This window comes from Triturus cristatus, chromosome 1_2 (assembly GCF_964204655.1).
Source record: "Triturus cristatus chromosome 1_2, aTriCri1.1, whole genome shotgun sequence".
In the NCBI taxonomy this organism is placed as follows: Eukaryota; Metazoa; Chordata; class Amphibia; order Caudata; family Salamandridae; genus Triturus; species Triturus cristatus.
Genome location: NC_140580.1, coordinates 570,199,461 through 570,214,765, shown reverse-complemented (window position 1 = coordinate 570,214,765; position 15,305 = coordinate 570,199,461). Strand labels below are relative to the sequence as shown.

The window sequence follows — 15,305 nt, the reverse complement described above, 5'->3', positions numbered from 1 at the left end:
TCTACATTCACAACTACGGAAGTGAAGGAACAGTCCAAACCCCCAAACCAAGTGGATTGTGGCCTTGGTGAGCTTTGTGTGCTGCAATTTTCAAGTATTGGTTTTCTGGCAATGAATGGCAGATCTACGAATGACACTCCTCCCAACTGGTCCTGGTCAAATGGTCGCAAATGCTCTTATCTAGATTGTACCATCTGTAACTTAGCGTTGTTCCATCATCTGAGCAACTATAGCATTCTTCCTCGATCTGAAAGTGATCATCGCCCTCAAGTGGTCTCCCTCAATACACAGCTAGAGTTCCATAATCCTGCCTCAACAACATGCCCAGGAACTTACACAGAAAATCTAAAACGGTTAAGATGGAATGACGATATTAGTCCAAACATCGTGGAAGCATGCTTGGTATTCATAACAGAAAGCACTGATGCAGTGGTTTTTTCCACTGGTGCGTGGTCGTCCTTCTGCTCCCAATTGATAAGTCGCTTTCCATCTAGACAACACGTTCACAAGGCTCATTTTAGCCGTCAGTTCCAAATCTCCAGTCAAACAAGGGCACTGAAGAAATCTAGAGACAAAGCTCTGCGGATTCTCAAGTCGTCCCCAGGAAACAATGAGTTCTTGAATGGGTATAAAACTAGCCAAAAACTATTCAGGGAGGCTATTCAATCTGACAAACGGCGCCATTTAGGCCAATTTTGGTGCAAACTTTTATGGGAGAGTAAAAGCTGTAACTCTAAAAGATTCTGGGCCCTAATTAATCGCCAAAACTCCAGCTCATCTAGATTTGGGTCAGCAAATATTGCAGAAGATGCCTGGTCTGCTTATCTGACAAATCATTTTAGGGCCGCAGAGGTCTCTGCGTCTACAATTGTATGAGCCTCTAACCCACCGACAACAAACCCATATTTGGTCAGGAGCAGGCCCACGGTATGTGCGGACCCTCGAAGCGAAGACCTACAGGTCACTCAAGAAATGGTCACAAAAGTACTATTAAAAGCAAGATCAGATGGCGCTCCCGGTCCAAACGGCCTACCACAGTCCTTGTTTAAAACAAACATTGATTTATGGTCGAGATACCTAACCAACTTTTTCAACTGTGTATTGACAAGCTCAACTATACCGGACTCATGGCGAGGGACAATAATCCATCTGATCCATAAGTCAGGCTCGTATGCCTCCTCAAATAATTACAGATTAATAGCCCTATTAGATGTTGAAGCCAAGTTCTTTGCAGGAACACTACTGGAGGAACTGAGATCTTGGGCCGAGCAGAATAATCTGATTCCAATGAATCAGACCGGCTTCACCGCTAACTCCGGCACCGTGACCAACCTACTGACACTGTCTATTGTTGTCGACAAAGCATTAGCTACATCTAGGGTGGTTTTTTGTTGTTTTGTTGATTTTAAGGCTGCATTTGATCGGGTACCAAGGGCTGCTTTATGGGAGAAGCTAAAAAGATGGGGGATCCCAGACAAACTTCTGGATGCGATCATCCAACTTCACTCGGGCACGTGGGTTCAAGTGAAGTTGGGGACCGGCACACATCTCTCTCGGAAAATCATGACAACTAGAGGGGTCAAACAGGGATGTGTGCTGGCCCCCCTTCTTTTTAACTTGTTTTTAGCTGACCTGCCATCCTCCCTCGAAGAAACAAACAGCCACTCGCCTAAGCTGGGAGGTGTTTCAATAAGTAATCTTTTATATGCTGACGACCTGGTCCTTTTCAGCTTGACACGGGTAGGGCTACAAAGGCTACTAAACAAACTAGAAACTTACACCACGATGAATGGATTAGAGGTTAACTTAAAGAAAACCCAAGTGGTTATTTTTGGTAGAAAACGCTATTGTGGAGGGGTCTGGCTGTTTAACAACATGAGTCTTACAATAGGTAATGCTTATAAATATCTTGGGGTCAACTTTGACTCCAGGGGCAATTTTAATAAACAGCGCAAGGTCATTGCAGTAAAAGCTATTAATTTACAGGTGACCTTTTGTAAGCTCTCAAGAAATCTGTCTGGTCCAAGTCTGTAACCATTATTGGAAGTTATGAGAGCAAAAATAGGGCAGACACTGACATATGGTGTTGAGATATTTAGGGGGAAATTAAACTCCTCCTTTAACCAACATGTGACGAAACTTTATAAAAAAAATCTCCACTTGCCCAAAACTGCCTCTGCTGCACAGATCAGACTTGAATTGGGTTTATTAAATTATGAAGTCTCTGCCACAGGAGCGTTTTTAACCCTGTGCCATAAATTGAGACAAGCAAACATAGGCTCCTTGGAGTCCTTAATTTGGTTGGATATCTTTCAGAAAAACCCATGCGGCTCTTATAGTCGTCTTTTCAAGGATTCGATCCAAGAATTGTCTGTGGGTGGATTATGGGACCTCAATCCCAGTAAATCAGTATTTAAAACTAGCATTAAGAAATGCATTCGAATGAGGTCCCTGATTATTGACAAAGCCCAATTTGCCAAACGCAAACATGCCTGGGCAATAATGACCTCGTATGGTCGGTTATCCCCCGCATCCTACCTATCTTGCACTTATTCCTTGCACCTAAAAATCAGTTTTATGGCTGCCAGATTGGGCGATTGGCAATTTTTAAAAGAATTGCCCGTCTGGCGCCGTCTGTCAGAGGATGTAATGTGCAGAGGATGTGGTATGTCTCCTGAAACCTTGGAGCATATAGTATGCCTCTGTCCCTCCTTTATGTCACAACGTAGACGTAAACTGAAAATTGAGTGGAATAGGCTGGGAATCCGGTCGTGCAGACAAGCAATTATTGCAGCTCTAATGCCAGAAAACACAAGTCTAAATATTGCTTTTACAACTTTTTTACGAAATGCTTACCGCACTCTTAGGCAGTAATGGGTCTGGTATGTTATTATGCCATTTTTAAGAGCTACTTCATTTCATCCTGTAATCTCTCAAATGCTGCTAACACTACTTTTACTTGATTGATGTTTTGCATAATCGGCTGTCATTTTTATGAAATATTGGTTTGTATTTATGGTTGTCTGTCAAACACCTGATATCAAATGTATTTTAAACGTTATGCTTGTCATTGCATTTTGCATATCAAGTTTTTTTAACCATTTATATATCAGTGAAGCTTTTATTGTAATTCGAAGTTTTTAACAACCACTGCTCTTATGCTAAGGTTTTTGTTGTTCCTTTTATATGTATTGCTGTCGTAACTTTGTGGTGCTCTTTTAAGGATATTTTTATATCTAAATAAAGTACATATATACATATATATATAAGTAATTTGCAGGGTTTTGGTTATTTCCTGGCTTATGCACAATTGTAGTCATATTACTGTAAACGCACAGCCCACCTCTCAATGAAAGGGGGCAACTTGGCTTTTGGGTTTCCAAATACGGTGAGTAGTGATAGGTGGTCTGTAACAATCGTGAAATGCTTTCCCTAAAGAACCTCATGAAAGTGTTTGCAGGCCCACACCACAGCCAGACTCTCCTTCTCTGGCTGAGAATAGGTGCATTCTATGTTAGACAAACTTCAGCTGGCATACGCCATAATGTGTCTCTGAGCATTTGGATGTCCTTTATGCTGAGCAAGGATTGATCCCAGCCCCACCGGGCTCGCATCAACAGTAATCTCAGTATGTAATTTAGGATCAAAGTAAGCCATCTGAGTTGCATTTTCAATTGCATGCTTTGTTCTTTTGAAGCTTTGGCCACATTCAGAGGACCATCAGGACTGGGCATTTAATTTACTCAGGTCTCCTAATGGGGTACTCACTTTATCAAAGTCACGAATGTACCTTGAAGAATAGCTGGCCATGCCCAAGAAGGATCATAGCATGGTGACATCTTGTGGGGGTTTGGTGAATCACAGTGCGTGTACGTTATCTGGTCAGGAGGAGTCGTTCCCCAATCAGTGAATATGTACCTTAAGAACTTACGTTTTGTTTTTTGAAATTCACACTTTTCTGCATTTAGAGTGAGACCTGCATTTGTGGGTAACTGGCACACTTGTTTTAAAGCTTTATCATCCTTCTTCTGTGTTGTCCTAAATACCAGTATGTTATCACTGTAATTGAAAGCATGCATAACTGGTTGAATTATTCTATGTATGACATCTTGAAATATTTCTGCAGCTGATGACATTCCAAAACTCAACCTTTTGTATCTGGACAAACCAACATGAGTTGAAAATTGGGATTGCACCTACAGTTTTCTTCCAATTCGTGTTGATTGTATCCCTTGTTCAGGTTAAGACGAGAGAAGAATTTGGCTGCATTCAGCTTCATGATCATATCTGCAATGTGCGGACCAGCATGTCTTTCTCTCTCAATTGCTTTGATGACTGGTGCATATCCACACAAATGCACACTGCACCTCCTCTGCCTTTTATTAACACCCCCACTATGGTGACAACTATGGTGTGGGAACATTAGAGCGCTCACTGATGTCGTGCTTGAACAGCGTTTCTTGTTCTTTTTTGACCGCTTATTGCAGGTGAACGCTATTCTGTGGTGTCACTGTGCAGCAGGCCGGATGTCTTCGTTATTATAAAGTTGTATCTGCATTGTTTTGAGCTTTCCAAGGCTATGAAATAAAAACAGGAACGGACTCACAATTTCAGATTGAATATGTAGGGTGATATTTATAGATATTAGTCCCATGTCAACAGCAGTTGCAAAATTGAGTAGACATGCAGTGGAGGAAGTACCTTGGAGAACGTGAATTGGGGCTTGCACCGAAGTTATTTTATGTTGTAAAGTCACTGTGAATGATACTTGACTCTGCAACGGTTTGGAAGCAGCCCATGTGTACACCATCATATTTGACGTGTTGAGTCACGGTATGGTTGACAAGCTGTTAAACAGTTTGACGGTCATGATGTTGATTGATGCACAGCTGTAAATAATGAAGGTTATGGGGCAACCGTAGACCTTTATGTGATCTTAGAGCAGTGTCCACATGAATTCTTCTGTTTCAGTAACTCACTTGTTTTTGTAGTTCATTCCTCTTCGTTGCAAGCAGCAAGACTCACGTGTGCATGTCACTTTTTTGCTGATATGATCATCGCACATTGACCATCTTCACTGTTGCTCGATTGTGACATCAAAGAACATTAATTAGATGAACTTGATGATCAACTTCGTTTAGTTTCCACCTGTCTCAAATGAGGTCTCTATAGGCGTGGTGAGAATGTTTCTGGAACTTTCTGGCATCCATTTTCTCATCTCGCCATGACGCACTTGGTTTCTCTTTTGCTTTGCAAACCATTATGGAGTGGTTTTCCTTTCCGCAATCCTTGCACATCTGTCCGATGGCTAGACATTAACTTTCATGTGGAAATGAAAATCCACATCGGAAACATAGTTTTCCGTTCTTTGAAGAATAAAAAAACATTTCAGGACATGGCGTACATGTAGCTACTGGTGTATGTGTTTTCTCTTCATGATTCGTGCCAATTCACTCTTAGCTATTCCAGTTTCTGCATCGGTAGAGTGACGATCTGCTCCATCCTCAGCTCTTGCAGTCATTAGTACTTTTTTGATACAGAGAGTCTCTCTTAACACATGTCTTCTGAATGAGTCCAAAAGACAGCCATCAAAGAGTCTGAAGCGCATGGCTTCTTCTTCATTAAATCCACTAAATGTATAATGTGTGATAAGCACGTCAAGTCTCTCTACAAACTCATCCATTGTTTCACCAACTTGCTGTCTCGCTTGATTGAAAATGTACCTTTCATAGTCGACGTTGGGCATTGGATTGAACTTGGCACCTAATGCTTCTTTGATTTGACGGTTCAAGATTGTCTTGGTCTGTGAGATTTTCTTTATCACTTCTCTTACTGCATCACCGGCAAGATTCTTTAAATATTCAATGATTTTCCATCATTTACTTGTTCCAGAGCATCTGTGAAGTCATCGAAGGTCTCAGTCCATGTGATCCATCTGGCACCAATATTCAGTTTTATGGCTCTATCAAATGGTGGTGGAGATTTAAAAAATGGGGCAGCACTTGCTTCTCTTGCGGCATCTGCTGGGAGGCTTTGCTAAATGTAAAACTTTTTGAGTTGTGCAGAAGGTCACCAGCTGCCAAAGTCCCCTGTCTACAGTGGCTTCTCCGGGGACCAACATTCTTGCGAGTACAACCCCAGTGTTCACTCTTGAGTCACCTCGCCCACTTTTGAGGTCATCAGGTCGGTGATTACATTTCACTGCTCTTACCTGGTGGGCACTGCCTTTTACGTTGTACCTGGTTGTTGCTGCCTTTAGCATTTTCTTTGTGTGAATGATGGCTCTGTGTTATGGCACAGCACAGTTTTCCTTCTTGGGCCTGACCAACAAGTCTTGGTGGGCTTTTCCCAACTGTGTTTCTCTGCTAAGCCTTCAACTCCTTTACAAGGTCTTGTATGGGCTCGAGTGCTACTTCAAATCCACATACACCAACTGCAGACTATTTTGCACTGGCTTGGGGCACAAGTGGCACACACAATGAGTTTTCTTTATCCTTGTAAACTCTCAGGGAGAAGAGTCCTGTTTCTGCGGGGCACGTATCCCCACCTCATCGCCAGTTGTCAGCTCCTCCATTACCCGGGAGCATGCAAAAATGCACACGCCACACACTGAGCTCATAACCAGCATCTTTATTCATCAGCGAACAACATTAAACTGAGCTTCTCATTATCTCATAACTGTTAATAACCACACTTTAACAACTCCCAGATAGTTACGTAATTATTCCATTGAGTCCACCTAGGACCATGGGGTCCTGGCAGTCATTCTTAAGACACTACAATTTACACAGTTTGAGGAAAGGCCGGTACAAGGGAGCATTTACACTGGTAAACACATTAATTTAGTTCAACGGCTGGCGTTTGCCGTTTGGACTTGACACCTCGAGAAGTAGTTTTACTATGGACATGGATGGGTTTTATGATCACTGTTGTGAGTGACTGTTTGATTAGTTGGTGATGCTCTGAGGATCACCTGTATTTGCTGCACTGTGTTGATGTATTGTTGATGTATTGTTGCTATGGGTTTGAGATTGTGAACATAACATATTCATCGGGAGTGTTTGTAGTTTATCATAGTTCACAAAATAACTCTCTGTGAGCTCTGTCTGTCTGTCTGTCTGTCTGTCTATCTATCTATCTATCTATCTATCTATCTATCTATCTATCTATCTATCTATCTATCTATCTATCTATCTATCTATCTATCTATCTGACTGGATACCTGTCTATACAACCCTCTATGTCTGTCTTTGTAAATATCCCATTTTACCTATCTTTTCAATACTTCTTATCCATTTGTACAAAAACATTACAAAAAAAGTTAGCAAAGAGGCTGGCAGCCAACAACAGATTCAATGGCCTTTTAATTTTGGTGTTATCCAACACCTCTGGATTTTACTAAAATTATGTGTGTAACATAGTCAGATATAGGGCTTTTCATCCAGACTTCATCTAATAATCTGTTGTTGTGTCATTCACATATTTCTTCCACCCACTCTTGCATGCATCATGGGGCAATGAGCCAGTCCCTTCAGCCATTGGCTGACTAAACTGAGTTACAGCATGCTGCTCTTTCATAAGGAGTACATCCACACACAAAGTATTTGTCTTTGGTATCAGGGACTACTATATGAATATGTACTTTTTACAAACCAAAATATATATTTGCCTTCAACCGATTTTTTTGATGGACGAAGGCCCACCAGGTTACCCAACAAAAGGTTTTGCAAAAACCACAACAGGAAAAAAAGAATTGTGAAAGCCAAGACCTTTTGGCTTTCCCAGTGCTTGGTCTTTCCATCTTATGGTTGGCTGATAGCACTTTTGGTCACTTATATATTATTTACTGTTTTGAATTTTAGTGAATTCCCCTTGACAAAGGGCTAGTATTGGGGACATGCCAAAGTGTAAAGTATAAAACAAAATGGTTTGAAAGCATCCACATTTTAGGAATGTCATCGCTGATTTTGGTGATCCACCTTTATGATTGATTCCAAAGCAAGCAACATATTTTCACTCACAAAACTGGGTTGATGTTTAAAAACATTTCAATAACCTATAACAAATCATAAATATAAAGAATTGATTAAAGCATCAGTATTTAAACTAAGTGGAAACTAGGAGTAGCCTCACAATGGAACGCAGTGAGACTTCTTCCACTGTAAAATGTTTATAGTTTTAAGTCTCATACTACTCATGTTGCTTAATATTGTTGGAGACCCAGTCCTCATTTGGGAGTCCCAGTCCCCTTCAGAATTGTTATTATTTTATAGGTTCAGGGCAGAGGCACTCACAGATACATTTCTAGCCAGCGATCCCTCAGCCATACCACTTTCTGTTGCAATATCAATCTTATCCCCATTGCCCATTGCCCTTTTTTCTTGTTCTTCCATGCTTCAGTTCCAATGATTTTTCAGTGGATTTGATATCTCTATATTGCACTAATCTGGCGAAGTACCCCAGGTCACTGCCTTCCAACCTCATCTGTCCCTGACCATCTGGTTCAGAGGGTTTTCTCTTGCCTGTACAATCTAAAGTTCCAATTGTGCCTTCTAGCCAGCTCTATTTGCTTTTTGGAGAAACCCCTTGGTAGGCAGGAAAATAGATATGTAATGTGCTTCCTTGTTCTTAGTGGACAATTGATAAATTAGAGATGGCCATAAATGACCCAGCGAATGTGGACTTGTTGCTCGTTCAATCCCATATCAAAATGTTTCCCCCAGTACTTGAGATAGGGGCTTTTCAAACAGTTGTAGTACCTTCATCCTAAATGGAGATTGTTTACATGCTTCGGGGTTCCTTTTCTTAGCAATTCTTTTCTCAATGACCAGCATTTCATCACTGCCTCAAATCAGTTTACCTTTGCCCTCCAAGGGCTTCCCCTCTGAATATCAGCTTTTGTATTGAAAGCTGTGGTTCTGTGATTGCCACTTCTGCATACTTCTCCAGCTTCCAGACAGTTCCATAGTTGTCTGGGCTGAGGCTGCCTGTCCATCCACAGGCTGAGTAAGCAAGTTCTATTGACTTTAAGATATTTACTTGTGAATTTGGGCACAGACAGAGCAAGCAAGGGACACGAATGTCCACTCATGGAATGACCCGGATATTGCAGCTTCATCCACAAGAACCTCCCCACCTGGGCCATCAAATGTGGAAGGTGTGTCTTTCACTCAGGGTTCATCTGGACTAAGACAATGTTCATATCTTTTATCCATATTGCTAAATGAGAATTTAAATTAATCTACAAATCTAACTTCAGTTAGAGACTAATCAAATATTTCAGTAAGATCGCCCCTAATTTTGACTACCTAGGTTTTCTCACTAAAGTTACCCTGCTAATATTTATTTATTTGCAGTATTATATTTTGTGAATCAGACCCATGTATGTATAAGGGTGTTTTACATTTAATTTAGGCATGGTATACACTTACACAAAGGGGTATAAGGTGTGAAATCTTAATAGTAGAAAGGGAGGAGTTGGTCCATTGTGAGCAAGACTTGGAAGGAATAGGAGGCCAAGGCAGGCAAGCCATGGGTGTAAGAGTCAACTTCATTTTGGAGTATGACTGAAGCACAGAGACTGGTATCTCCTCAAAAGTCATAATGATGTTCACAGTGGATTCTTTCTTGGCTTTGGTGGATGACCAACTAGGTGTATCAGAATGGATATGAGTCATGACTGGAAGTATCGAACAAAGAGAGGGGTTTTGAAATCTTTCTTGCAGATAGTGCTAGTTCTTAGATCTTGCAGGATAGATTCCGAGATCTTAGGTGCACTTTACGAGAAGGCTTGATTCAGTTGATATTAAGATAGACTATACTTTTGAGATTTGGGGATCGAACTGAAATGATTAGTTTGGGGGCTAGGTAGTTTGGTGCTCTGTGTAGAGCCTTGTGAATAAAACATGCTAGCTTCAATTGACTTCTGGATTCAATCGGGAGTCAATTGAGTGTGATCAGTATAGGTTATCTGTGACCAAGTTAACTGCAGCCTAATAACAGGCTGGCTACATAGTTCAGTACTGTTCTTAGAGGTGCTAGCCAAATTTTTAGAATGCCAATCAAAAGCCTTTACTGTAGCCATGTGTTTTGAGGATTAGGGATTGTATTCTATGTTGTCTTGAAGTTTCCTATCGGAAAAAAGTGTTTGACTTTTTTGAGGAGTCTGATTAAATGACGCACGCTCCATGCTAGAACATTGATACATGTTTGTAGGCTTACATTCATATCTAGGGTGAATGCCAGGGATTTTGCCGTCTCAAAAATGGTTGGCCTATAGTTGAGAATTTTGGATACGGCCAATGTTAATTGTATAAGAATGATACCGTGATGAGGTGAGATCAGAAGGAATTTTGTGGGTTCAGTATGATGTGATATTGGGTCATCTATTATGTAACTCTTTTATCATTCTTCCTAGTACAGCTATATTGTAGTCAGGCCTTGTTTCCATATTCAGAGACCTACTTTGAATAGACAGATAAGATTTGAAAGGTGATGGTTCCTATTGCCAGTGCCCTCTTCTTCTTATCACCCTTGCTATGTTGCTTAGCTAAACACACTTTCTAGTTAAATTTACACGGTTTAGCTGCTTCCTTTTTATTATATCATTTGTACTGATTAGGTTCCACCTCCCTCTCATTTTGCAGTGCAACGATGCCATTCAATTGGGCCTGCTCACCTTTAAATCTTTACATTCCATCCATATCTGCTCGTCCATCTCCAAATGTGAGAAACAGACAGTCACCTCTAATGTAGAGATTAACAGACTCCCATACTTTATTCTCTGGCATCCTCTCTGTTCTATTTTTTGGAAGAACTTAATATTTAAATGCTCCCTGTTCATCCTTTGAGGCTTGATCTTACAGTATCCCGTCATTCATACTCTAGTATGATATTGTCTCCCTGGGGTACAATTTCACTATCTCAAACTTGAGCGGGTAGAACTCAGAGTTATGTATGTGAATATGTAAGTATGCATGTATGTCTATGTATGTATATATGTAGCAAGCCTAGCCAAAAGGCAGCAGTGTGCTGCCTGATTACTCTTCCACAATATTTCCTTCTCCTTCAAGTAAGAGGTCATATTTGATGACTAAATCAGATCAGTCTTGGTGAAGACTTTGGGCATAGAGGATTAAAAAAGAAAATCAAGTCCATTTGAATGTGACAATCTCCAAACATTGACTGAATCGAAAGACTGCTTGACAATTTCCAAAGCATGGTGCCTGCCGTCCTAGACCCGTTCAGCTGGTGAAGTTCATCCATCATCGGACATGGTACAGCATAAGTACATACCACAATATAATTGGGTATCCCAAATATCTTAGACATAACATCTTCACCTTCCTTATTGGTCACAGTCATAGAATGCACAGCTAGCACAGACTGTGGCTTCAGCCTTTCAGTTTGACAGATTAAAGGGCATGCATTCCTTCTCCTGATATATGGTTTGTTGTTAGCAAAATCCACCAAAAATAACAAATCCCAGTCTACATCCTCCCCGCCAACTATCACTCGAAGGGAGTCAGCATTGCTAGTAGTTTTTTTAAGAGGAACATTGTAACCCATAAATGAGCCCAGTAACTCCCCTATAAGCCTCCCCATCAAGGTCCCTAAAATAATTAACAATAAGCCAAATTTGAGCAGTTTCACTAAAACGCGGACTGTCCAATAAACCCTCCCATTTATGCATAGTGTGGCAAGTGTGGGTTCTGCTTAAAGCGTGGGATCCCATTTGATTCTTCTTGTCCATAAAACAAAAACTCAATAGAACTTGTTCAGCCATAATATGCATTGCAATACAAGATTAGTCATTAGTAACAGCTTACCCCAAGCTCGCTATTTTTGATACATGTGCCAATGTAACCTGAATTGTTTTAGAAATAATACAGGTCCAAGCAATTCCATTCTATACATCCGGCTGTTTCCTTGGTAGTACAGCAAACCTCAGTGCCTTACTTAAGAATTTGCAAATAGTGAATTGTTATGAAGAGATTAAAGAAGGCCAAATGAGAAACTGATTTACAATGCAAATGTATGCTATGACAAGCAAGTAAGATAGGTTAGTGAGTTATGACACTGTCTACTGATATATTTATGTTATCAGGGTGTCTTTGGGCTGCACACCTGCCATGAGTGTCATCGCTCCAAGCCAGAGAAATGGCTTCCATAGCGATCAATAAAGTATTTTACCAACATCGAGAGACAAAACAGCTGGCAGCCTTATCAAAAGAAATGGTGGCTATTAACATGAGGCAGATATTCAGAAAGGCAGAGAGAACAACAATTATAGCTTTGTAATTGGCTTTAATCACAAACTGTCGACAAGTTACATGTATCAAAATGATTTCCGGCGTTACATTTAAATGATGCATTGTGTTATATATCCAAACAGCAAAGGAAGCAATAAAATAAAATACATTTCTTAAATCGCCTTGATGATTTAATATAACAATCTCTAACAGGTTCAATCAAGCAAATGCCATTTTTCATCGTATTCTTTAACAATGAAATGAAAGAAAAAGGAACGAAAAAAGATAAGAAATAATATTCATTAAAAAAAAAAAATTGTTCGCACTGGAAATTGTTTAGCAACAAGGCATAGAAATCGAAAATAGTATTAACTCTAAGCACATTCCCATTTGGAAAATATTATCTGCACTATGTGTTGTAAATATTACATGACAACAATTACAGTCTTTACCTATGGACAATGTCTTCTTCATAGAACCCCAGATCCTGTCTCCTCCCTATGATATCTGGAACATCACAGGGCAAGATGTCATATTTGGCTGCGAGGTCTTCGCCTACCCGATGGCGTCCATCGAATGGAAGAAGGACGGCACAGAGATGTTGCTGCCTGGAGATGATCCTCACATATCCGTCCAGGTACGCATGCGCACACCCATCACACGGTATCAGCATCAGTAAACAATGGCTAGAGAGCACTGCATGAGAGATCTTATAAGGACCGCAAAAGATATCTTATGAAGGAAAATCAAGGACCTAACCTATGCAGTCTGAAGGAGAGGAAGAGGCAAAGATGGAATAGAAAAATTTACATAATTTAGGGGTAAATATGGTAGAAGACTGAAGCCTATTCAGAATGAACAATTAGCCAAGAAAAATAATCAATAGCAACCTGTGGTGGTTCCTTCCTTAGGACACAGGGTCGTCGCCCCCTGATATTTTTGGCCCCCTGGCCCTAAATTAATTTAAGTATACATGTGACTGCAAAATAATTTAGCCCGCAGCAGTCAGCTGCGAGCCAGTTTCTTAATCCTTTCCAGTCTCAGTGCGTGGGGCAGGCCAGGGGTGGGGCTTCAGAATATGATTGACAGGACAGCAGCAGAGCACAACCAGTCAACTAGGAAGTGCGCAAACAGGTGCCTTTCCCTGGTCAGCCCGACATGCGGACTCTCCAGTACTCACACCTACATAGTTAGTGGAGATCGGGGATCAAATTTACAGTCTTCTGGTCTCCAAAGGAGCATAAATTGGCCTGCCCAGGCAGATAGATCTTGGTGTTGCTCTCATGGGAGCAGCGTCTGAATTGGCTCAAAGTCGGGTTATTAGGGCCTCTAATGCAGACTGCAGAGGCAGTCCTGTCCACGGAGCAATGGGGTCATTAATGACTAATCACTGTATGTCTTTATTGTGAAGCCATGCAGTGATTGGCCATCTGCCATTGCTGCCCAGCCTCTCTCTACCTCCCTAAGTCGTGCACCTTGCCAGTAAAAGCATTGCACACAAGGAAGCATGGTGAGAGAGAGCCACAAGACGTCAACAAGACCTCACCTCACCACCTCGTGACCTGATCCTCCTAGCGAGGCCTCTCCAGCACTGGGCCTGCACAGTCGCAAGTAGCTGAATTAAATAGGCCGGCTTAAACAGTTTCTGGTCACTTAGTGAGTGAATGCAAAATGAAATACTGGTGGTGTAATTACAAAAGTGTATATTAGGGAGTCTCAAACTTTGGAAATGAACATAGAGAAAATAGAGAAAAAAATCCCCTTACGATAATTGCAGATGAAAAAACTGCAAACGAGTTTAGACATATTCAGACATGTTATTCTGTGCATCATGTTGATATTTGAAATACTACCAGTCCCATACTAAAACCCAAATAGAGAAGTTAAAAAAACATATATGACAAAATGTTTCAGATGACAGTACCTTGAGTGAATGCTTGCCTGCGTGTGGAAAAAGTAAGATGGTGTGTCCACTAGCCTGAACTAAGGCTGGGCCAGAACACCTATAAGCAGGGCACTTCCCTTTGAGGAAACATAACAGTGGGTACCGTTTACAAAACAGCCATAGTGAGCAGCCTATATGTGGTGTAGGAAACCACATTTCTTGCCAACCTGTATGTGCGCGTTTCATGTTCTGTATCGGCGATAACATAATTAGAAAGGAAATAAATACAGCCTTTTTGCAGGTTGAGGAGTAACATCGATAAGCCATTCCTGATTTCCACTGAGGTCAGAAGACGGATTCTGACAGATTCAAATACCTCTCGCAAACTGTCTGAAATAAGGCAATGCAGACATGTTATATACACACAACGCTAACAGCGGCAGACCACAGGTGTTTGTACCCCAAATCAGTATAGTAAAATTTTGTGTCCTGTGCTTGCGCTTCCGGCACTTGCCGCCGTTCAGTGCCTCTGGAGACAAGAAAACAGGAAATTCTTCAAAGGGAAGGTGCACCAGGAAATAAAAAGTCTTTTAATTTTGCAGGATTGAGTCCATCATCTTCCTTTATTTATCCAAAATATTGGACAAGAATTTTTTTTAAATCAGCCAACACGTTTCATTCCTGGATGCCTAGGAACTTCATCAGGGCTGAAACAATCACATAAAAGACAATAAGCATTACCACATATAAAATTACTTTACATACCTACCCGAAAAAAGACATACAACACTTTTGGATCTCTATGTGTCTCATAGAGATCACACCCTAAATAGTAGGTGATTGGCACATGACACACCACACACAAATAACACTGCAGATCGTTTACCACTAACCAACGCAAAATGTACATGTAATTATCGTGAATCCCATGGTGCTACCTAATTTTTAAAAGTCTATACAAAGTACTTCAAACCATATACAGATATTAATAATATATAACATTACATACAACATTATCAGTATTATCAGTATTATGGCCATTAATGGTAGTTCTCAAACGGCAAATTCACTCAGCCTCCATTTGTCTGAGTGCCATTTCCCGGTTTGCACCCCTTTTCCCCACAGAACATGATCAATCCCATGGAACCAAAATTCAAATTCATCTGGAT

General features: G+C 40.8%; 1 protein-coding gene across 1 annotated transcript in view; it reads left to right on the top strand.

Moving 5' to 3' along the window:
• Window positions 1-15,305, top strand: part of KAZALD1 (Kazal type serine peptidase inhibitor domain 1) — a 194,078-nt gene that overhangs the window by 154,062 nt on the left and 24,711 nt on the right. Inside the window, exon 3 of the mRNA XM_085606484.1 lies at window positions 12,728-12,888. Within this exon, the coding sequence (XP_085462610.1) occupies window positions 12,728-12,888 (161 nt within the window). The remainder of the gene's footprint in view (window positions 1-12,727; window positions 12,889-15,305) is intronic.